At 35.4% G+C, this 25,119-nt stretch overlaps 3 protein-coding genes across 4 annotated transcripts; 1 reads left to right on the top strand and 2 right to left on the bottom strand.

Annotated features, from left to right (window-relative positions):
- The first annotated feature begins 416 nt into the window (after positions 1-416).
- LOC101740108 (endoribonuclease CG2145) lies at positions 417-4,384 on the top strand. Its single transcript, XM_004930086.5, has 6 exons — positions 417-792; positions 1,278-1,389; positions 1,482-1,566; positions 2,253-2,405; positions 2,739-2,827; positions 3,915-4,384. Exons 1-6 carry the CDS (start codon positions 419-421, stop codon positions 4,149-4,151), a joined length of 1,050 nt encoding a protein of 349 aa, XP_004930143.1. The 5' UTR covers positions 417-418; the 3' UTR covers positions 4,152-4,384.
- LOC101739976 (5'-nucleotidase domain-containing protein 3) lies at positions 4,369-14,699 on the bottom strand. 2 transcript variants are annotated; one of them, XM_038011082.2, is made up of 9 exons: positions 14,264-14,699; positions 13,853-14,028; positions 13,462-13,689; positions 12,838-12,972; positions 11,409-11,566; positions 10,916-11,102; positions 9,948-10,088; positions 7,663-7,814; positions 4,369-6,893 (listed from the first exon to the last, which is right to left on the bottom strand). In XM_038011082.2, exons 1-9 carry the CDS (start codon positions 14,439-14,441, stop codon positions 6,668-6,670), a joined length of 1,581 nt encoding a protein of 526 aa, XP_037867010.1. In that variant the 5' UTR covers positions 14,442-14,699; the 3' UTR covers positions 4,369-6,667. The 2 variants fall into 2 exon arrangements, with proteins under 2 accessions (XP_037867010.1, XP_004930142.2); XM_004930085.5 differs by having other exon boundaries at positions 4,369-6,872.
- Positions 14,700-17,909: 3,210 nt separating this feature from the next.
- On the bottom strand, positions 17,910-24,527 carry LOC101740244 (endoribonuclease CG2145). The gene is made up of 7 exons (XM_004930087.5): positions 24,052-24,527; positions 21,225-22,089; positions 20,851-20,962; positions 20,695-20,779; positions 19,946-20,089; positions 19,000-19,088; positions 17,910-18,327 (listed from the first exon to the last, which is right to left on the bottom strand). The coding sequence occupies exons 1-7, from the start codon at positions 24,110-24,112 to the stop codon at positions 18,094-18,096; spliced, it is 1,590 nt and encodes a 529-aa protein (XP_004930144.1). The 5' UTR covers positions 24,113-24,527; the 3' UTR covers positions 17,910-18,093.
- Positions 24,528-25,119: the final 592 nt, after the last annotated feature.

The raw sequence follows: 25,119 nt of genomic DNA, 5'->3' as shown, positions 1-25,119 counted from the left end.
TGCGACGATCTGTACTTGCGATAATGTCTCCACTCATAACTTTCTTTTAGTGATCATATATGAAGAGAAGAGTGAATAAATATTATATCTTTCAATGATGAATTAAATGAAACCCACAGATGAGAACTACTCAAAGAAACTTCCGATATTACAAACGATGCGTACCCCTTTATGGAAGCGACATGCGAGTCACAATGAAGGTTGAATTTGTTTATTTACCAATGTACTAAGATATTCATGACATATGTCGAGGCAAAAACTAGAAGCACGTTGTTTGAATCTCAATATTATACGGACATATACTTATTCACATGGAGCTGACGTCACCCAAAGGTCGAACATCGCCCACTCCGCGCGGGCTCTATACTAAAATCACTAGTGCGCCGGGACTGCGCTAGATCATACGCATTAATCAAATATGAAAATTACATTGATTTTCGTTGTTTTTCTGGGGGTATGTCACGCTGATGACATAGCCCAGGCTGCGGGCCAGATCTTCAACAACATCCTTCCCAACTTGATTAGCAATCATGTGACTGGTCAGCAAGGGAACACAGCTCAAAACACTTTCCAGCAAATAGGCACAGTTGTCGGTGGCGTCGTTGACTATGCGAAGAAGAAGAGCTACGAAGATTTGTTGCGCCAAGCACAAGATTCGACGACCGACGATGACCTCCTCAGAGTTAGCGAGGAAATGTTTAATGCAGATATAAATAATGCCTTCAACTACATTCAAGTGAATTTACAAGGCAAGACCACTCCTATGTCTAGGAATGATGAAGCACAATCGAAGTAAGTTACAGCTTGTATATTTAATATTTATTCGGTCCTACGTATTTAAATTAGATTCCAAATTACAATATAACTGATTGGCAATGTTGCACTTGAATATTTTGTTCATACATTATACATTCCCGTTTTATGGAAACATCAGAAAATACATATTTAATGTATTATATTATTATATAAAAAATGCCCATAAACAATGATATTAAATTGATATCGTGTACGATACGTGCAACAGTCTAAACCCGTGCTCTTGACCAATCCACCGTGAATATCGATATCTGTTCTACGTACTATCTAATATTGTCTAAACAAATCACATTAAAAATTAAGGTTATTGATATATTATTTTAAATTATATCATAGAAATACCAATCGTAGTTTTGTAAGCAGCATTTCGATATCTAATACTCAAAATAAAGCGTTTACAAAAATAAAAATAAAGTAGGTATCTCGACGTTATAGTCACGAATATATTCTCAAATTTTCAGTTTATTAAACGTTCCTGAGAATGTATGGAGCGGACCAACAATAAGACCTTTTGTTGCACTATTCGACAACTATCACAAGAATGTGATCAGACCAGAGTTTGTTACGCCGAATGTAAGTTAACGTTACAATTGAATCACTCGACGTGCATACGTTCAACAAGTCATTAAATAAGGTAAACTGATATGAATGATGTCATGTTGCAGGAAGAAACGGAACAAACCACTTACATCAACACTATTCTTGCTACGGGACCCATCAGGAGCCTCATTACTTTCTTAGTCAACAAAGGTGGGTTCAGTCGTAATGGTAAAATTAAATATGATCTTTTATTTTTCTAATGAAGCATGTACGTATGATTGGCATTACGTACGCGCAAAAGAGATTATTAATCCTCTCCGTACGTAACCCAGAAAATAGGCTTCGTTGTCATTTGTTTATTTATTTATTTATACATATATTCTTTTATGAATGGATCGGAGCGATTATAGTTTTTATAGTTTTATGTATGTAAGAAGTAGGCATATTAGAAAAACTGCTCTAATTGATTTTTGCTATTTATTTACAAATTCATTCTAATTTTATTATGAAATTCAAGTAGTTCCATTATGGTCAAAAACGTTCTTGGATTTTTCTTATTCGTATTTTCACGTACTTATTATTCCGTTTTATTATTACTTATACACTTACAATTTATTTATTGTATAGATAGATGAGTGGACGAATTCACAGCTCATCTGATATTAAATGGTTACCGTAACCCTTAGTCATCATGATTGTCCAGCCTACAAACGGGAACGTATCTCCCCTTCGCGGCAGGAATAGTCAGTACGGTTGTTACGGCGGTATCCGTGCGAGTTTACGCCCTACCTCCAGGAAATGGCAGTTGGCTATGAGACGACGTCCGTGTCAACCACGCAACCCTTTACTGTAGGTGCTACAAAATGCTCTTTCGTTTATTTTACGTCTTACTACAGGCATTACTCAGCTGAATGAGTATCCCGAACAAGTTGAGCTGCTGAGAAAGATTTGGTTCACGAAGTACGCACGCCACTGGACCGGCCTTTGCAAATGCAGTTGCGCCTTCGAGAACGTGTTTATGGCTGAACTCAAATCTAATGAGGTTCTAGGTAAGTCCACATCAAACAGATTGACGGTACAGATAATGAAAATGGTTAATTATTAGTTGATTCTTTATTGGTAATCGTAAATTTTAAACGCACGTACCTCAAAGCTTTAATGTTAGTTATTACTTTTAATTTTTATATATTTTTACTTGTAAAGAAAGCGGTAATCATTCAAAAAATAAATAAAACGTTCTTAAGTGCATGAAAATAGTAAGCAAAATTCCGGGTCTCAAACAAACGCAAGAATAACGACTAACAATGTTGGACAAATTATCAATTCAAGGTAAGAACAAAATTACTATAAAAAAAATACTCAATTTTATTTTTTCAATTCAGGTCTTCACAGCTGGTTGTTCTTCGCTAAACGTGAATTAGATCACAAAGCCAACTACTTGGGTTACATCGACAAGCTGGATCTTAGTGGCGTGAGTACTATTCGTATGATTCTTATTTAACTATCTACTTTTAGTTTACATAGGATGACACCGGTGTTCATTATTTGTTTGCTACCAATTTAAGTTTTATTAATTTCCCTCATACATATAGATTTTATTCAAACAAAGGAAACAATATGCAGGTTATATTTTTAGTAAATTGACAATATTATGTATTCAAGTTTCATATCTTACCGTAGATTATAAGTATCTGAGGTAGTAAACGCTGCTAGAGGCTTACTGGCTGCTATTGTTTGTAATTTTTAATAATCTTTCACTTTAGTATGTTTTAACAATTCGAAATCAACATAAACCTTATTGTGGTGACCGCTAATTACTTATCCGACCCAGGAGACGTCGCGTACTTATTCCCCCAGATCCACTCTCAGTGCTTTTAGGTCTTTCGAGCACCAGTCACCGTCCTCCTCGTACTCGCCAATTACGACGAAGAGTTCAACGAGTGAACTAACCCATAGACACAGCCCACTGAGTTTCTCGCCATATAGTAGATAGTAGAATACTTTTGAGACTTATATTTCGTGTTTCAACGTGGGCTTTATGACATCTACGGGTGTACCGGGAATCACTTAATACTATACGGACCAAGCAAACGCATTTTTTATATTACTCAGAAGGGTGAACGAGTACACGGTTCACTTTGGTTTAAGTGGCTATCGGAGCCCATAGACGTCAACAACATAAATGCCGCCATCCACCTTGAGACATTTTAAGTCTCAGTTTTACAGTGCAATGGATGTCCTACCCTTCAAACCGGAAAGCATTATAGCTCGCGGGAGAAATAGAGGGAGACGGTATTTAGGCGCCATCAAAACACTCACCAGAAAACCGAATTGGAAATATAGATTGGTTATGTATGTTAAGTTTATAACGGACATTCATTACTCTTATTACTTCACTTACTATATTAGTGATGCTATTAATGTGTCCATTCACATAGGAATGCGGCTTGCCCACCTAACAATAGTTCCTCATACCCTACCGCCACTACATTAACCAAAACAATTCCTTTATCGTCATTTAATACGCAGCAAAATTAATCTGAATCCCAATTTCACAGAAAGGACTGATCCTCAAGCAGCACTCGGTGTTGAGCGAAACGAAAGACGCGCCCGAAGTGAACATGTTTGTTGGCACCTCCCCCGAACTGGAGACCGCTCTGTACACGCTCTGTTTCATGACCCGCCCGGACAGACCTTGCAGACTGCGCTTCAACAACATACCCTTCACTATCCAAACAAAATCGATCAAAGTCGAAAACTTACCGGTCATTGACACCGCTTACCCAACTTGGTAAAAAAATAATATTTAAAAAGACAAACAAGTCTTCTCTTAAAGGAAGAACTATAGTTTTATTATTATATTTTCTACAACATACATTTGTGTATCTAACAAATAGTCAATTTTATTAATGCAACATATATTTCGAAACCTCGAGATTATCATAACGATGTTCTAAATATGTAAATAAATCGAACAATTTATACATATTTTTTAAATAATAAAACACCCAATCGAAATCTCTAAAAATTCGTTTTATTGTAACATATAATTATGAAATACAAAGATATCCCTTATTATATACTAGGACGTGTTTATCAATAGTTCTATGGCACAATATTAAGGTTATCTACTACGAACTCTATATAATCTAAATCTACGACTTACTCGTGTCAGAACATTAAACAACAATAATAATTACTCGTGTACATAATTCGATGATTCTAACTAATAAAATCTCAACAAACATTAGAGTATTACGAAATGCACATTTCATAACATTTCCTAAGAAAATTGAATTAAATCTACTTAAAATAAATGATCAGTTTGTACTAAGAATTTATCGAAACAAATCGGCGCCACAAATCTAAAAAAAATTCATGTCTTTGTTCTTTTTTTACAAATATTTATCTGAATTCCGAATTAATTATCTTAATAGGAGCCGATTCGTACAAAATAATTGTCGCTAAGACGTTTCGTAACGATATTTCTGTGATAATTTAATGTAACTTTGACCTACCGATTACAATTCACGCGAAACTTGAATGTACAAGAAGACACTAACGGTAATATTATAATTTGTTTTATTGGTTACAATCGCAATAGAGTTGAATAAACCCATCATAATCGTTAGGTCACGAAATATTAAACTGAGAATTAACGCGAGTCATCGTAAGTTAGTCGCGTTCCTCAAATATCTTTTGTTTTTTGGTTGATGGTCATCGTTGCTTTTGGACGTCGACTGGCTTGAATGAGACAAATATTGTTTCTTTAAGTTTCTCTCAATACACTACTGAAAACTAGTCAAATCGGTTCTGTCATTAGCGTGGACAAAGAAAAAAAAAACCTATTTTTTTAATTGCAAGAATTTCAGTAATGTCATGATTATAATGTTTTTTGATTTTTTGTAATTTAAAAAAAAAAACAATATTTGAATCTTTCTAAAATATTCTATATATTGTAAAACAAATTTTCTAGATATAAAATTTTATGATTTTAATGTAACTTTATTAAATGGGATGAAATATAAAAGACAAAAAAGGTCAATATAAAAGTAATACTGATAAATTAAATTAGAAACAAAAACATAGCTTGCCTATGCCCATATAAAATAAAAAGGATTTGATTGAGTTTATCGCAATTATTTGAGTTACAAACACAAACAGTTACACATACAAAAAAAAACCTTATAAATTAGCGCCGATTAATGTTAAAAATGACACTAAAATACAATTTTGAATGCATCAAAAATGCATTTCTATTTAAATCAGAGTTGAAAACTGCTAAATTTATTTATTACCTTACCAATAATTTTTACCAATTATAAAACCCGTATGTTATTAGCATTTTTCTTGAAGAATACTTGTTGTCTTATCGATTATATTATACTTATTACTACCGCGTTTATATTCCTTACTGATTATTTATCGACTTGAGATTTTTTAGTTACACATTTACTGTTTGTTACTTTTAAAAAAAAAACGGATGTAAGGGTGTTAAAAAAAATATGAATTGGATAAATTAAACATAATCCTTTTTTAAATACTTTACATTCATAATTTGAATACTGAGCTCATGTTCGTCAATTTTTTTATTTAATTTGAAATAGTAGCTACGTCATCCTTACGAAATTATCTGTTGATATATTTTTGGCAGCAAAAAAACGATGGGTTGTGTAAATGTATATAAGAAATTTTCTTAAAAATCATAGATTTGAGAATTGATTTAACGAATTATAAAATTATTATTACAGACAGAAATATAACAATCAGCAAAAATTATAAAGGTGACTAGAATAAGAAAGAATAAATTTCACTAAATATGATATGTTTCAAAGTCGATACGAAGAACAAAAAAAAATGTAATACAGATTCTAATTGATTGAGCAAAAATGTAATCAAAACTAGACCTTATTTCTATATAGGTTATATTTCATAATAAAGCACTTGTATGATCCGACAAGGCTGCATTGTGCATTATGGCAAAATCACTATAATCTGATTGTACATAAAAAATACAAAACACACAAAATCATGATACTGAAATTTGGTGTTGAGATTTCACATTTATAACCAAACTATCAAGTCAAAAGATTTTGGACAAGAATGTCTGTCTGAGTTTGACTGGTAACGTTCTGACCTGCAAGATTTTTAACGCCAAAGAAAATATTTAAATTATTTTTTGCCATTACTTGTAACACTGTCATCTCAGTGACATTCTCGCACAAAAGTCATTCACACGTAAACCGCCTTGCCGGACTATACAAGCAATAAACAAAACACAAAAAAAAAAATACACAAAATTATACTTCACTTAAACGAAATAAGAACCGTATTCGTGTGGCATAACGCCGCGTCGCGGATAAAACGTGTGCGTCAAAGAATAATTTAACAGATTGATTATATTCGAAGTGTAGATGTCGGCGAATCTGAAAAGTCTCCTGCTGAAATACGTGGGGTTGTGATACGTACGGAACACGCTACCGAACTGTGGGTTAAACACCGCCTTGATCTCATTCCTGGAACCGATATAATAACTCCTACATTGGGAGCATGAAAGCAAACACAAACAATACACAAGTCATTTAATGAACCGATATCTTTAAAACTACACACACAAACCCATACCCTACACTGTTCTATCAAATTAAAACTTGTTAATTATGTATTATTATAAATGTTATTATTATAAATGGTGCTATTAAATGTTGCTCTTAGAAATTTTAAAGACAACAAAGGTTATAAAAAAGGCAACTTATTTAACAATCTTCACTGTTGAATAGAGAATTTGAAGTGAAAGCATTGCACTAGTTAGTTACAGAAAATATTGTTTCTAATATATTTTAGTAATGTGATGTGCGTTCACGAATACTCAAGGATAATAGACTAGTAATGCACTAATTTGTTGTTAATGAAAGCGACGGTCATCATTAAACCACCATTTTTACTGGGGGCCTACTAGGACCTTCTGCGAGTCCGCACGCGTAGGTACCACCACCCCGTCTATTTCTGCCGTGAAGCAGTAATGCGTTTCGGTTTGAAGGGTGGGGCAGCCGTCGTAACTATACTGAGACATTAGAACTCACATCTTAAGATGGGTGGCGGCATTTACGTTGTAGATGAATATGGGCACCAGTAACCAACAACACCAGGTCCGTCAGTTCGTCTACACATCTAAGCAATAAATAAAAATAAATAAACCATTTGCACGTCCATACAGTTTTATTTCCTTTGATTTAATCGAGAGCGTGTATATTTTTTAATAAATCGTAAAAACTTTGCACACATAGACTTGAATGAATTAGTTACCTGAGGTAGTCTCTCTCGCCCATCCACTGTGTGAGCACCTCCATTGCCTCCGGGTCCTTGTAGTCTTGATGGTCCTCAATCAGTTGCGTCAGCATTTGAAGCCAATTCGCGTTTTCCTTAAACGACCTCGTATTCAGTGTGTTGATCTCGTGCTACGAATTAAAAAAAAGTTTTTTAATCAATTAAACACTAATACAAAACACTAATCTAAAATTTAATGAGATTGTAATAACAGAGACTAAGCTAGGTTTTTCTCAAATTGAATTATGTATTCTTAAATTGATCTTAAAGGGTAACAGGGAGGAACGAGATGCCAATTCGCACTTAAGTATAATCTTAGGTAGCGCGGCGAAATAGCACTACCGACATTGGTGTGGATACCATCGTATCGTCTATATTATTATATGCTTTTATAACGATTTCACCATGTCCTGGTTGAAGGATACGAAAGGTTCTCTCTCCTTCTCATCTCGAGTAGGGCAGTAGGTGCGTGAAGCAGCGATGATGACTCAATATCATAATAATAATGCCGTAGTCTCGTCGGCTATCGAAAAAAATATAAAATTTACCTACAACACTTTTTGTCAACTATTGTGAATATCAAAATGTTTTATTTATTTACGTACGTCTTCTCAGGCGCTTTTAAATCAAACTTTACTACCGTTTCGGTTGCGCCACTTTTAGAAGGCGGCACGACATGAGAATCCTCTTGTCGTGGCCGGTGGAAACTACATACCCGATCCTGTAGACCGGATGGTAAATAGTTGACGTCGCCCAAAACACGTCATTACGGATTCTCCCGATCCATTAACGGTGTTTTTATGTACCACAAGCACCGGTCACTGTCCTCGTCGAACCCGTCGCTTGCGACGAAGGGCTCGACGAGCGAATTAACTCATAGACACAGCCCACTGAGTTTCTCGCCGGATCTTCTCAGTGGGTCGCGTTTCCGATCCGGTGGTAGATTCGAAGCACTGCTCTTGCTAGGGTCAGTGTTAGCATCACTCCAGTTTGAGCCCCGTGAGCTCACCTACTAGTTAAGGTTACGCTGAAATAGCCTCTCAAGGCTATCAGCTTAGGTAGGAAAAAAAACCCGTTTCGGAATGCACTTTCATTACACATTATTAGTTCAAATTAACACAATCCTAAAGCGAATTTGTTCTTTGTGGTTTGTATTTTTTTTATTGCGACAAAAACGAATTCACAGCCCTTCTGACGTTAAGTGGTTACCATAAATGTCACAACGTGAATGTCCGCCAATCACATTACGACTTGAAGTATATATGTGTCTCAATTGTATAGCAGTTAGGCAAATGATAAATTTGGAGTTATTTTATTTCTTCATTGTCATTCGTCAGCACGTGTTAAGTGCGTATTTCGTTAGACCCAAAATTGGTACCTGCATGCGGGATTTGAACACCGGCTCAGTCGCACGGCTCAATATACCGGGCGTATAATCTTTTAGGCCACGAAGACTTCAAATATTTCTGATTATTTCGACAGTATAGAAATGTTATTGTGTTAGATTCGATCACTTTCCCCGGCGCTAAATAAGAGTATATCTTGTGTGTTCGTAATGTCCAACAACTGTGAGTTTCTCTTGTGTCGTGATAAAACGTAGTAAATATACACGCATTCGTATAAATTATGAATGTTTTATTTTTACTTTATTTATGATAGCTTCGTGGCTGTGCTATCTGTTTTGCTGTTTTCTATATTAAATGCAACCCGATATAAAACGGTACATTGGTATGAATTTATTTTATCATTACTTAAAAAACAAATTAAAATCCGATTATAAGAGTTAAGCACATCGATTGAACATAGCAATGGGAGAACCGCGAAAGTATCTATCTCATTTTAATCAAAAAAAATGTCAAAATCGGTCAACAATAACAAGAGAAACAACCTTTACCTTCTTTGAAGTTGGCTAATATATAAGAGCAAAATTATTTCAACAAGAAAGTTTTTTGATGTTTGAAATTTATTGGCGAACAATGAGTATTTTTTTCTTTTTTACGTAATCGACATTCACTAAATCTGAGGTCTTTAATATAATATTTTAACTTACAATGTACATTTCTGTATTTTTAATATTTAAAAATAGGTGTTTTTGGCTCACCATCTATACGTTTGTACGTGGTTTATCCGATTTACTAGAAACTTAGTGGAGTATAAATAATTGGATGTTTTAAGATAAATCATAACCACAATAGAGCATGGTGGGGTGGTCACTAATGGGTGAGGGGTCTTTAGATTTTGGTAATGTTTTCAAAGTGACTCACTGTAAGTTCATTGATGATGGCTCCGGTCCTCCAACCGTGTTCGAGCGTGACGTCAGCGAGGTCACTGTACGGATGGTCCCCGAAGTACAACACTTGATGTCCACACCACCCGGTCAAGTCTTGAAGCTGTTTTACGGTACCCTGAAAGGATCACATACACGCATTCCATTATTGGGGTTCAATTCATATTAGCAAATTGATTTAGTTTGAAGGGTGGGGCAGCCGTTGTACTATACGGAGACCTTAGAACACATATCTCGAGGTAGGTGGCGGCATTTATTTTGTAGATGTCTATGGGCTCCGGAAACCACTTAACATCAGGTGGGCCGTGGGCCGTGAGCTCGACAACCCAAGTATGCAATCTATACAAATATTATGAAGAGGAGAGATTTGTTTGTTTGTTTGTATCGAATAGGCTCCGAAACTACTGGACCGCTTAGAAAAAATCTTTCACTGTTTAGAAGCTACAGTATTCTCGAGTTCCCGAGTGACACAGGCTAAAAAATTAAAATTTTGAAAAAATTAGGGATCCTTACTAAAACTCCAATAATGTAACCCAAGTAAAATATTCTTTACATCGCGTGCCCTGCGAAAACTATTGATGATAGAATAAAATAACGTACTATGACTTTGTAGAACACATTATTATTTACAAAAAGTGTCGATGACAGCATATGTCTAACTATTATAGTTATGCCGCAATAGGTGTTCTTTTATTTAAAAAAATAAAACGTCAAATTTCGTTGAAATTTTTGATAAAGACCGAGCGGAGCCGGAGCGGGCGCTTGTAAAAAATAAATAAATCAAAGATACGACTACTACTCACGAGCGAATACTAGGTAATAATACTAATAACAATTTAATCGCATTATATCCTTATAATTTTGTCGTTACATAATTGTTGCTCTGAATAAAACAACAATACATACTTGAATACACGCAAACTGGGTTGCAGTAAAAGTTCTAACCTCATAATAGATGATTCCTTTTTCTAATGAAGTAACCTTCTCCCATATGTGACTGTTGGCGTTCTTATCGAATACTCTGATCGGCCTGGACACCTCCGTGAAGAACTTCGGTTTGTTAGCGTTGACTATCACGACATCGAAGAAGTCCCGCCAGTCGTGACCGACTAGCATCTCCATTCCAGCGTTACTGAAAATATACCAATATCATATGTAGATAGAATATAGAAATAATCGCTTTTATTTCTATTCGATAGAAGTTTTTGGTCTTGACTATAATTTTTAGCTCAGCTATTTTAAAAAATGTAACTTTTGAAATGATGGGGGAATTTCATTCAAATCATGATTATGCATCTGTTGTCGAGAATTATTTTCTGATAATAAAAAATCAACCCTAGGACTACATTTAGTGAGCTGACTATTGAACTACTTACTACCAATTGACAAATACTGTCTTGTAATATTTTAAATTTAAATTTCTTTAAAAAAAACTCACACAAAATGGTAGGGACTGTTTGTTACAAGGAAAAGTTTTTTGTCACTTTCCTGTAACATTTGGAAATAATTGCGTAATTTTTTATTAGGTCTTATGTATTCCTCCACATTCTGAGCAACGATCTTGTGCATTATTGGATGGCAGCTCTGCACTGAATTCTGAAAATCGAAGATAATTTGCGAATTAAACTCTGTGAGTCGCAGTTATGACTTATATTATATAGCCAAGAAATGCTCCAACGTATTCAACTTTTGGAAAATAATTTATTTAGCATTTCAACAATCCATAGTGCACGATCACAAATAGCGGCCCGTATTTAGTGCTGGGAAATCTAGACATTTGCTTTCTGCGTTTTTAAAAATTTCCATTTGTATTATTAAAGTAACAGTAAGAAGTTATAATAAGTTAAGCTTTGTATTAACATCCCTGATTATTCTCGGTACATGCTATTTTAGGTGGTAGGGACGTCTTATGACCCAGTACCAGTACATACCTCCACCCTGCCTATATCGGTCGGGAAGCGGTAATGGTTAACGGATTAAAGGGTAGAGCGGCCGCTATACTGTAATACTGAGACATAGAACTAATATGTCAAGTTGGGTGGCGGCATTAACGTTGTTGATTACTATTGGCTCTGGCAACCACTAAGCACCAGGTGGGCCATGAGCTTGTCCATCCACATAAGCAATTAAAAAAATTAGTACCTGTAGGTTATATTACTTAAATATTGAAACATTAATTGAAAAGATATTTCGAATAACACATAAATATAGTATTCTATTTTGTGGAGCCATGGGGATATGTGGGCTTTAAGTGAACTAGACTTTTGTCGTCGTCGTGGCCTAAAGGATAAGACGTCCGGTGCATTCGTATGCAGCGATGCACCGGTGTTCGAATCCCGCAGACGGGTACCAATTTTTCTAATGAAATACGTACTTAACAAATGTTCACGATTGACTTCCACGATGAAGGAATAACATTGTGTAATAAAAATCAAACCCGCAAAAATTATAATTTGCGTAATTACTGGTGGTAGGACCTCTAGTGAGTCCGCGCGGGTAGGTACCACCTCCCTGCCTATTTCAGCCGTGAAGCAGTAGCAGCAGTTTGAAGGGTGGGGCAGCTGTTGTAACTATACTGAGACCTTAGAACGTATATCTCAAGGTGCGTGGCGCATTTACGTTGTAGATGTCTATGGGCTCCAATAACCACTTAACACCAGGTGGGCTGTGAACTCGTCCACTCATCTAAGCAATAAAATAAAAATAAAAAAACTGTCAAAACTGCTAGAAACTCCAGATTTTTCATCTTTTAGAGTAGTATCCAAGGGTTAAATAAAATGCCTATTATTTATGAACAATTAAAACTCATGCAATATTTTAAGCTCACAGAAATCATGAAAAATGATGCAAAAATTGTTAAAGCAAACCTTGACATCTAAGAACAATATTTCAGGGTGGTAGTCAATGTGATTTTTTATAAAATACTCTGCAACATTACATAACAGGCCCATCTCCGGTACTGAGAATAAATCAGCCAAGTGCACCATCTTTGCCCGATTTGGCTGAAAAAAAATCATGTATTTTGTGAAATCATTATTTAGAATAAGGGTCAGGAAATTACTTAAAGGAAATAATTCATATTTGCCATGAAATAAATTCAACACTAAGACATTCTAGTTAGTTTTATCAATGCTAAGATCCGTCTTTTAGCTTGTTCTAAATTGTTATCTACGATATAGTCTTTGCATAATAATTACTGATTTCGTTAATGTTGAGAGATAAGGAATGCCTTACTTGATTAATTAATGATTGTACATCACCAATGTTTGACTAATAAATATATCATTTTTATTAGTATTCTTCGGTGTTTTCAGATGTGGTCATGATTAATATTTTTTAATTATTTTTTATATTCATTTTATATACAGTATACAAAGCGGTTTACATTTCTCAATGTCACACATGAAGACAATGTAATCAAAATTTGTATATTGGACTTACAACATTAAAATAGTGAATGTTCAAAAACTATTTCAATTTTAATAGTATACCTTATGAGCCCTTGTGTCCCCTTCCACATAGGCAATTGGTATAATCCTGTTTTTGTACAATTTGAGAACCTCATCTGTTGATACAGGTGTGAGACCTCTGTACACAGCTCCAAATTGTATTTGCAGGAAAGAGTCAAGTTTTAAAAGAAGTCCCTTTTCAATGTCATAATGTAAACCTCGAACAGCAAAATTGGGTTTGTATTCCAGTTTCAATATTTCTGGAGGGTACTGAAAATGTGCATGATAATTTTAATATTGTAAATGTGCATAGGTATATTGAATTTCTAAATTTACTATTCTGAATATAAATTATAAAAAAAGAAGTGTTGGATAACTGTTTAAAATATAGTAATAGGATGATATTTAGTTGTTTGTAAAATGAATGGCTTACATTGTACTTCTCTAACAGATATTCTCTACCAAGATTATAAAGCAGGTGTTCCATTGTGGGTTTATAGTGCGCCAAGGTATAGTCATAGTCAAATCCATATACTTGTACTTCCGAAAGGTCCAATTCATTGCACGCAAAAACACCTTTAGGATTAACATCTTGTGGAAGCTTTTTGGCTATAACAAAAAACATTATGTCATTAACTGATACATCCATCCCAGTTATTAAAGAAAATAGTTTTTTTATGTTTGGGACATTCAATTTTGTTCATAGAATGTTGTAAAGTAAAGAGCCATTACGTATCTAAGTGTAAAATTTAAGGCAAGTGCTAATGTCAATTATCTTGTCTCAAATTTTTTGAAATTTCTGTACTGAATCTACATACATGCTAGTAACAAATGTGATACTTACATCTACATTTGAGTTTAGTACGGCAATAGGCTTCATTTAACAGTTCCCTTGTAGAATATTTCTTCAAAGATAAAGCACTCTTTACTTCGGAATATTTTAAGGTTTTCTGAATTAAACCCGTGCGAGAGGTTTTGACTCCAAGAAATAAATTACCAACCGAACTGATTAACAAAGACATTTTTACCGAAAGTTTTGAATTATTGTAAAATTATAATAAATGCGCTGATAGCTTCCAGTTCTTACAGCATTTGTGTACAAACAAAAAGATTAGTCTTATTTAAAACTTCCATATAAGATGGGCTTATTAATTATTTCAAGCATTAACGTAACTTAAAACAAACTGTTGCATAATTGTAAAGAATTATGTAGTATTCACATAATATTACAAAAATTCTGCAGTCTTTATTTCTGACTGCCTGCTGATTTCAATGTCGTTGACGTCAATCATGTCATCTGTCAAGGAGTTCAATGTTTTTTTTAGTCTATTAATAAGCAAAAGAAACAATGCTTCTAAGCTTTCTTTTATTTTTAATAGTAATAATTTGTTTTCAATTTTTGTCAGCATGTATAAATTTAATATTAAAAGGTGTCACAAAAAATCCCACGTCGCATCGATATTGCCAAAACTTATTTTCATACCTTATTACTTTTACTCCTGAACGTACCTAATTCTTTGAACATCCATCATACAGCGTATTGTGAACGAGCATTGATTAAGACATTTTGCCCACGTCATTTCAGATACTCCCGATTAAGGGTGAGACCGATATATTAGTATTCATTATGATATTCGTAATACAGCTTGTATTCGTGTATCGGTAATCCGTCGAATTCTGATATGCTAATATTCCGTATTACTCTATTCATAATAATAGCCAACTCACATCGGTCGGGTTGTATCTATCACTCGAAAATATACTGGCATACGCCGTACGTGTCTCGCGGATATCTGTCTATCACATTCATAACAATACTGCATGCGCTAAGAGTAAGTGAGATAAACTACATGTTTACATATTGAGCAATGAAAATAAGTACATATCATTATGAGTATAAGGACTATTTTTTAATTCAACTTTTTACATGTCATAGATGCTAGTGGGAATTTTTAAATGCATTACTTTTTAATGTTTGAACCTTCATTTCTTGATTCAACTAAAGATTCTACTCAAGGCAAAATAGTGCATTTTTACATTTATTGGAATAAAATCGGTGAGCTTTATTTTCATTATTTTAATTTTATTTTCTGTTTCCTTTGAATTAGTTGGTTTTAAAACGATGATTTGAAAAACGAAAGTAGGTACGGTAGTTGATATTGTTTACCAATTACATAAATTAATTTTTTTTTACACAATGAAATACTGCCACAACTAAATTAAGTGTTTTTACGTAATAAATTATGATGACAATATATTTTTGCGGTGGTATTTAATTATCTTCTACGGACTTCTCAAAATTTAAATAAAAGTTTGATTTTTTTAATTTTTATTATTTAGTTTGATTTGAATCGAAATGACTTTCTAAACAAACGGTTCGTGGATTATAATATTATAGATGTTGTGTACCCACTAGCCACCTCAGTACCAAGTGAGAGGATTTTTTCAAAAAATTTTTAAAAAAATTTTTCAAAATTTCTAAACTTATTTCTGACCGACGTAACAGGCTTTCGGTAGAAAAAGTAAAAAAGCTGATATTTTTATGCACCAATAAGAAATAAATAATATTACTAACTTGTTGTTTATATCAATGTACAATGTTGACCAAATTCTGATTTAATAATAATATTAATTTTAATGTACATAATATTACTTGTAAAATATTTAGTGTGAAGTCAAATTCCTAGATACAATATACTATTTATATTATTAACTAGCTGACCCGGCAGACTTCGTAGTGCCTCAATCGATAAATAAAAGACTTATGCTTTTGTATAAAATAGACTTAAAACAAACAAAAGGAATCCGTCCGACGGGGGGATATCAAAGGAAAAACAAAATTGTTATTTTTATTTCATTCTGAGCATTTTCATATTTATTTTAACTTTTAAGCCTTCTCTGGACTTCCACAAACAATTCAAGACCAAAATTAGCCAAATCGGTCCAGCCGTTCTCGAGTTTTAGCGAGACTAACTAACAGCAATTCATTTTTGTATATATAATACCTTAACTAATACGTGAATATCCTGATATCTTAATATACTTCGATAAAACGGATAAACGAGTTAAAATTAATACGGTACGAATACCGTATTAAGTGTATTAATAATCATTAACTTATTTCACGAATACCGTATTAAGTTTAACTCGTTTACCCGTTTTATCGAAGTATATTAAGATATCAGGATATTCACGTATTCGTTAAGGTATTATAATATTACATCATGAATATATTAGTATTCGCTAATATTGATAAATATCGGTATTAACCCATCTTTACTCCCGATCCACTAATGGCACTTTTAGGTACCCCAAGGTCATAGGTTATCGTTCTCGTCGAACCTGTTGCTTGCGACGAAGGGCTCGGCTAGTAAATTAGCCCATAGACACAGCCTACTGAGTTTCGTGCCGGGTCTTCTCAGTGGGTTGCGTTTCCGATCCGGTGATAGATTCTGCAAAGCACTGCTTTTGCTAGTGTTAGTGTTAGCAACGACGTCAGCGACGACGCTGAAATGGTCTCTTAAGACCAGACCAAAAGATCAGCTTAAGTAGGACAAAAACACCCATTGAGCATTCTATAGCTTTCGTCTATACAATGGAATAGATGTTATTTCAAAATTACTAAGTCTTTGACCTTTGACCTCTTACCTACATCTTACTCTTACCTAAGTGTAAAGAGTGACTACATGCCTTTCCTATTCGGCCCATATACTCAAAGTCACCAATGCACCATGCTTGTACTTCGAATGATCACAATAATGTAAACGTGTTACTGCTTGGCGACAGAAATGTCGACCCTCTTATCGTGCAGCCGCTAATTACTTATCCGACCCAGGCGACGGGTCAACGCAAAGCCGCTGTCGCTTGAAACATGTCTTGTCGGATCCCCCAGGTCCGGAGCACAGGGCACAGTCCTCGTTAAATCGTCAATTACGAAGAATTCGACGACCGAACTAACCTATAGGCAGAGCCCACTGAGTTTCTTGCCGGATCTTCTCAGTGGCTTGTGTATTTGATCCAGTAATAAATTCTGTGAAGCACTGCTCTTGCTAGGATTAATGTTAGCAAAGCTTCTCAGGTTGAGTCCGTAAGCTCATCTACTCGTCCGGGCGTATCTGGAATAGCCTGTTAGGCTAACAGCGAAAAGGTAGAAAAAAAAACAGAAATATGCAGAGCTAATAAGCAAATTGTGATTACATATTGCGGGTTTTGATTTTTATTATACAAAGTTATTTAATCATCACTGAGAGCACTCGTGAATATTTGTTAGTAGTATTTTCTTATAAAAATTTGTATCTGACGTATCTTGGTATTCGAATATCAGAATATTTTCCAGATATTAAATACACTTGATAGTCGCATTCTTCAAAATAAATGCACAGGCAACAATGACTTCCTATCTTAGCAATAAAAAAATCAATAAGAATAAGAATGACTACATAAAATCAAGTTTGAAGTGTAAGTCACACTGGGTGAATAAAAATATGCACTTTATTAATGTTGTATAACTTTATTAAACAAAAATAACAAAACCTAAAAACATTTTAATGGCTCTAACGCGATACAGGTTAATATATAATAACTTATAAATATATTACCTTCATTATAATATAATTACATGGGCTTTATCTAGTTGCCTAATTAAGCAATAATTTTACAAGCGGCAGTGACAAGTTAGATCTGTGGATAGCCACTACCGATTAGATTTTTACTCCTGTAACGGAAAGTGTGAGTCATGATACTGACATCGTTGTTGGACAGTTTCAGGTTACACTCGCTGTCAGCACGAGTCACGAAGCACAAAGTATACAATGCCATTTCCAACTCAGGTGATGTACCAATGAACATAGAGTTAACCGGCTTGTCCACTCCTTGTTGGGTGAAGTGGAATTTAATCACTGCTCCACGCTGGAATAATATGCATTATATTATTTTCGTTAAAGCTCAAAATCGCTTAAACTTACGTATATAGGAGTTGTTCGTATTGTTTCAGCATTAAAACTCTTATGAAATGGAACGTAAGAAATGTTTGTTTTAACTAGTGGTCCTCCAGTAGTCGAAATTCGACTATAATTTGCTGAAATTATAAGTTATCTTATCGCTATTATGATTCTATTTTCAAAGACTAATAAGTGTACTTCACATATTCCGCCAAGACTACACTTAAGAAAAATATTAACATTATGCACTCCTCTATATTCCCTATAAGTGTGGGAAATTTCATACTCCTCCGTTCGCACAATTTTCGCAAAAAGGGATACAAAGTTTTTGCTTCATGTATTAATATTTATAGATATATCTACAGATATTTTCTTCGACATTCGAAACTGAGTTCACTTGTCATACTGTACTTAGCACAATATTAAACATATAACACTTAATATTTAAGTTATTAAAATATCGACGACCGTGACCGTGAATACATTTATCATATTCGAAACGCCCAAAATAATATGGTGACACTTAAACGCCGTAAAATAACTTTTAATTATACCTAGAAGTAATTTTAGCCTGAAGTTGAATATTTAAGTTTAAAGGGAAAGTTTCAGAAAGGACAATAGAATACACATTTATACTTACCTCCCCAAATTGTCTGTATTTCAAGTAACCTAAGTAATTCAGTCGGTTCGCTGCTTCTTCCTTTGAAAAATAAATCCAATTATGTAGACCTGAAACAATGATAAGTATTAACTTTACTTTCTGTAATATTTTTTTCCTACCTATGCTGATAGCCTTGAGAGGCTATTTCAGCTTCGCCCTAACGTTTTTAGGTGAGCTCACGGGGCTCAAACCGGATTGTTGCTAACACTGACCCTAGCAAGAGCAGTGCTTCGCAGAATCTACCACCGGATCGGAAACGCAACCCACTGTGAAGATCCGGCAAGAAACTCAGTGGGCTGGGTCTACGGGCTAATTCGCTCGTCGAACGCTTCGTCGCAAGCGAACGGTTCGACGAGGACGGTGACCGGTGCTTGTGGTGCCTAAAAGCACCGTTAATGGATCAGGAGGATCCGTAATGACGTGCTTTGGGCGACGTCGACGGTTTACCATTCGGTCTACAGGATCAGGTATGTACTTTCCAGCGGCCACGACAAGAGGCTTCTCATGTCGTGCCGCCTTCTCAAAATTTCTGTTATAGAGCAACATGCTCTTACTCACATGTAAGTACTTAATCGACTTACTATTTACTAAACCATTTTACTTAAAATCATGTATGTATTAGCTTTTAAGCCAGTGAAAACCATTTCAGTTTGCGGAATGAATCAAATTTTTACAATTTGATATAAGCGCTACACAACTTAGATTTGTACAAAAATTTGTGAGATTTGAATGTTATCTTTGTAATGCACTAGGTGGATAAAGGAGCTCACTGCCCAATTGGTTACATGAGATTAGGTACATTTAAAATCTACAAGTACAAAATATGAAGACTGAACAGAAATTAGCAAAATCAGCTGTTTTTATTATAATGTAAATGTTGATTATATTTACAATTGTTAACGTGAGACGAAATTCAGTTACCCACCAGAAACTTCGCCATTTTTTAATTCAGATACAAATATATGTTCAAATCCTGAACTACTGATTTTTCCTTTTCCCCTCGAGTACAAACTAAACCAGAGCTGCTTTACAAAATCTCTTTGTTGTCTAGGATCCGGTGTGACATAACCTGTAACATAAATATTTCTCTAAAGAGACCATATTGCTCTTATTTTATCTTGCAAGCGATCTTACGGGTTAAAGGGTCACCAAAGTTCATAGAAATAACTAAATAACTCGGAACAAATCACGCACGATCATCGGGTCTCAATTTAGGATTCCCTGTGTTATGGGTACCAGAGACTGTCAAATATAATAATATACATAATAAATACTCAAACAAAGAGCAAATAAACATGTTCATTACACAATATTTGCCCGTTGTGGGAATCGAACCCACGATCCTCGGCGCAACAGTCAGGGGCGCTAATTACTGCACCACTGAGTCAGTCATCGGACAACAAGTCAATGGTGTTGCCACCGGACCTTTGGACGAGACAAAAATAAACCTAATCCACTGCCACTAGTTTACGAAGCATTTTTAAACCACGTATAGGTACATCTAGTCTGTATTTGATGGCTTATAGTTTTAACTTAATTTCCTTTACTTCAAACCGAACACGAGTGGTGGCTATCGAAGTAACCTTCAATAGAATCAATTGTACGGAAAATAAAACCGACAGATTAGATCACAAGACGATTACTAGCTTAAATTAATAAGAGTCATCTCTTTACCTTTTTCTTTCAAAAAATTCATTAAATGCCTCATAACACTTGTGGCCATGATGGCGTCCATAAACGCATTTTCCTCGTTTCGTTCCTATAAATTTAAGGATTAAGTTTTATTAATTTTCCTTTTTAATATTAGTTTTGGTAAAACTCTTTACGAACCTGTGGCGTTACATGTTCATTTACTAACGTGCTTCTTTCGTAATTGTCCAAGAGTGGGACAATTTTTTCTATTGTTGGAATATTCCATGCCGCTGATGATATATTTAGCAGCCTGCGACGAAAAACACGCTATGTTAGTCAAAAAATAATTAATCACCTTATTCAATCAATTACTCATCATGACGTTGATCTGTTCTTTAATTTAGCACATCAGATTGATTAATGATTATTAATTATTTCGAGAAGTGCATGAACCTAGTGCAATATACAAGTCTCATATTGAATTCATATGCTTAAGTACATCTGAGTTTAAAGCCAATTGGCTTATTTACTAGATACATATATTTTTTTAGTTTGTTGTACACCAAACTTACGGCAACGGGGCTTTGTCTTCTTTCGACTGTGATGTCGTTTTTTCTTGAAAGTCCATCGTGATATATTTGGCAGCATTGTTTGTATCTTTCCGAAGAAGTTCTTCACTCAGTGTCTGCAGTTCAGTATCAGAAGTTGACCGTGAATCGCTACCAGTGTTTGTGTTCCTATTATTATTTAGGATTACACTTGGCAGAACCGGTCCTCTTGTAGAAGGTTTAGGGGTTGTATAAACTGATAGAGTGGTCGGTTTGTTTGAACCGCTCACCATCGCGCTATAACTAAACGGCTTCGTAGTGGGTGGTTTCGGTGTTGTTTGCGTATATGGCTGAGTAATTTTCGTCGAACCGACAGACCCCGAAGTTGGAAAATTATTGTTTCCAGTTCCTTGCAAAATTGAACTGTAGCTTGGTATAGGTTGGGGAGCGTTTTGATCTTTCGATTTACCATCGTAAAAGTGTATGAGGTCTTTCACTTTTCCTGTTGTTTGATGGTTTGGTTGGACTTTAGTAGTAGGAGACAGAGGGGTTATACCTCGTGTGCTGCTACTGGGATTATGATTAGGATTTCGAGTGGATTGAGGGATCAGAGTTTGACCGGAACTGGGCTTCGGTGTTGTAAATTGTGGAGATACATAATCTCTTTTACCGTTCGACTGTAAAGATTGCTGGTTTGTATTTGTATGTTGGCTCTTGTGCGTCGAACCTAACTGTGGAAATTGAGAGTTATAATTATTTTTACCATTCGTTTCGATGTTTGTATTAGTCGGTAAATTATCTCTTTTCGGTGTATTGGGGATTCCGCCGCTTTCGTGAAGCAGAAAATCGGTGTTTAAAATAGGGTTGTAATTTTTATTGTGTTCACGACCTGAAACAAACAAACAAAAGTAGTCAAAAATATACACGTTAGCATTTTTGTGAATGAGTCACCAAAGAAATGGATTGATCGGTTTAACTTTGCTTTTCGAAACGTGTTCATGAGCGTGGCAGATTAATTCCAAGAAGAAGAAGAGGGCAAAGTAAAGTGAGGCGTGCGAAATGCCGCTCTGAAAGAAGCGAAGTGACTTTACATCCTTCTTGCATGAGCATCGATTACTTTTTAGTATTCTCCGAAGATTCTTCTAGTGAAAATTTCATTGTGACGTATTGGATATTATTTAATTTACTGCGACTACTCCTGAGGAGAATATCGTCACATATTCTCCTCCGGCCTGAGCAATAACACTTCAGGAGTTTCCACTCAACGCCTTAGCTACTGATCAGCGTCGGTCTATTTGGCGGATCGGTGAAACTCGCGCCAATATACGGTCGCAATCCTTCTGACAACCAAAGGAACTGCAATCGTATGTTGCACGACAGGCTGGCCCGCAAGGAATGGGCGACAACCCAAGAACTGCTACAGTTAAATAACCTTAAAAGGAGAGCGGTTCTCACGCGCGTGCGACAACAGCTGGCGTCCCGTGCAGGCCGAACTTCCTTTGTCAGGGTCGATCAACAATATCCGTTTGTGTTCCATATACTATCACGTTCATTCTGCGGCCATCAGGAGAATGTAAAGGTTTTTAGATATTCTGCCCCCGTCGCTAAACCAATGTAGAGTCGGGGTAAATGTGGGTAAGACCATGGCACTATTCTTTTTTTTTTATTGCTTAGTTGGGTGGACGAGCTCACAGCCCACCTGGTGTTAAGTGGTTACTGGAGCCCATAGACATCTACATTGTAAATGCGCCACCCACCTTGAGATATAAGTTCTAAGGTCTCAGTATAGTTACAACGGCTGCCCCACCCTTCAAACCGAAACGCATTACTGCTTCACGGCAGAAATAGGCGGGGCGGTGGGTACCTACCCGTGCGGACTCACAAGAGGTCCTACCACCAGTAATTACGCAAATTATAATTTTTCGGGTTTGATTTTTATTACAAGATGTTATTCCTTCACCGTGGAAGTCAATCGTGAACATTTGTTAAGTACAGACTGTCTTCACGTCTACGTTCGCAAACACGACTAAAACACAGTAAAATCCCTTATGTCCTGCGTGTGAAATCGCCCGGGGAGTTCGTGTATACGAGCAGTGCAGGCTCGATATGTATGAGCAAGCCGAAAGAGACCTCCACGAGCACCTTCACAATGACACTCTGCTGCCAGACTAACAGGTGGTAAGGCGTTGCCACGGGTTTATCTAAATACCCCGGATTCTCATGCGGAGATGAACGATCCTCGACGGCTATGAGGCCGTAAAGATTATATGGGTGCTGCTGCAAAGCACGATCCGTAACCTCGTAACGGTATACCCGACGAGGTATATGTCATCAAAAGTCATCGAAAATAGCCCCCTTCTAAGAAATACAAATAAGAAATAAACTTAATCTTTATATTTTACAATTATATTTCGATAATTTATATTACACAACTAATTTCGATGCTGTTTTGTTCGTCACAAATGCGTAAGATATACTTCATGAGTATACCTAAATCAAACAAGGAAACTGCTGTTTTGCAGAAAGAAGATGAACGACATTGAAGTATTATTGATAATTAGAAACATAACAAATGAGAAAACAGAGTTGTTCTATTTTTCCTTGTACCGTATGTTGGTGGTATGGTCTGACGTCACAAAACTAAATAAAAACAAAGCGCTCTACAACATTTCATCAATAGATTTTTTAATAAATTAAAGTTTTAAATCACTGTACTCCAAAATTCATATAAGACATAATATCTTTCCTTATCGTTGGCCTTCTAATATAAAATATGAACCGAGCTGACCTTTTCATTACTCAGATTCTGTGTTGGCAATTTAAGTTATTTGCAATTTGATTGATTGCTCACCCGTATTTGGCTTCACGTAAAAAAATAAAACACATAACATTGTAAGAAACCTCATTTTCATTGTTTACAAGTGTACAGCACTACGGGAAAGTTCACTCACACGTTCAAACTAGTTCACAGTTACGGTAATTCGGTATTCACATTTAAAGAAAGCAGTGTGTCCCGCACTGATCGCGGAGAACGAATGGCGAATGATTCGCGAGTTTTATCACTACGTGGGTGTTTAGTAAGATGTGTAAACAGTGGATAGTAAGTGAGATGACATTGATTCTCTACGATTAGCGAGGTTAAAAGCAACTTTTTTTATAGAGCTCGACTGGATTTTGCAGGACTTGTGTTCAAAAAGATTCTCTATCACTCTATAACATTCGTCCATTAGAAGCCTTAGCCATTAGCAGGCCTTAGAAGAGGATGGACAATCGATCAAGTTTCAGGCAGTTTCTAGGTTCATAGGTGTTGTATGGCACTACCGACTTTAAAATGAATGAAATACATTGTACTAGGTAATACTGGTCAGTAATTCAAAGGCATTTTGGTAGAAAAGCGAGGAGCGAAGTATTATTAATTGTTCAAATTTCTTAATTTAGTTTTTCTTCATGTTTAAACATGTTGTAATGGTACTTTATTAATTATTAACTACTACTAATTATACTAATTAATTATCATTTGTGAAAGTACACCAATGTGGGAAAACGAAACAAGGTGTCTTAACGTATCCTTCTAAAAAGCTCACTGTATACTCTCTTAATAAATAATCATAAATTTACTGAGATTTTAGTTATCGTTTCATCACATCGTTTCATTTAATTTCGTCCCAATTACAGTCTCGAACAAATCAACAACCTCATTTCATCCATAAACAAAATATGTACCTATATAAAAGTTTAGGGTGTATGGAGTAATACTTTCGTTTTTCCTGTTGGAAAAATGGAACTGTGTTTTGCTACTGTCAAAGAATTCGACTTTTTGGCGGGAACGCGGGGTGTGAAGTTGTGTGATTTGTTTTGTCTATTTAGTGTTGCTTCAGGTTTGAATGCGTAATAACGGTGGTTTATTAGCTGTTTAATA

Source organism: Bombyx mori, chromosome 5 (assembly GCF_030269925.1).
Source record: "Bombyx mori chromosome 5, ASM3026992v2".
Classification (NCBI taxonomy): domain Eukaryota; kingdom Metazoa; phylum Arthropoda; class Insecta; order Lepidoptera; family Bombycidae; genus Bombyx; species Bombyx mori.
This window is presented reverse-complemented; position numbering and strand designations above follow the sequence as displayed.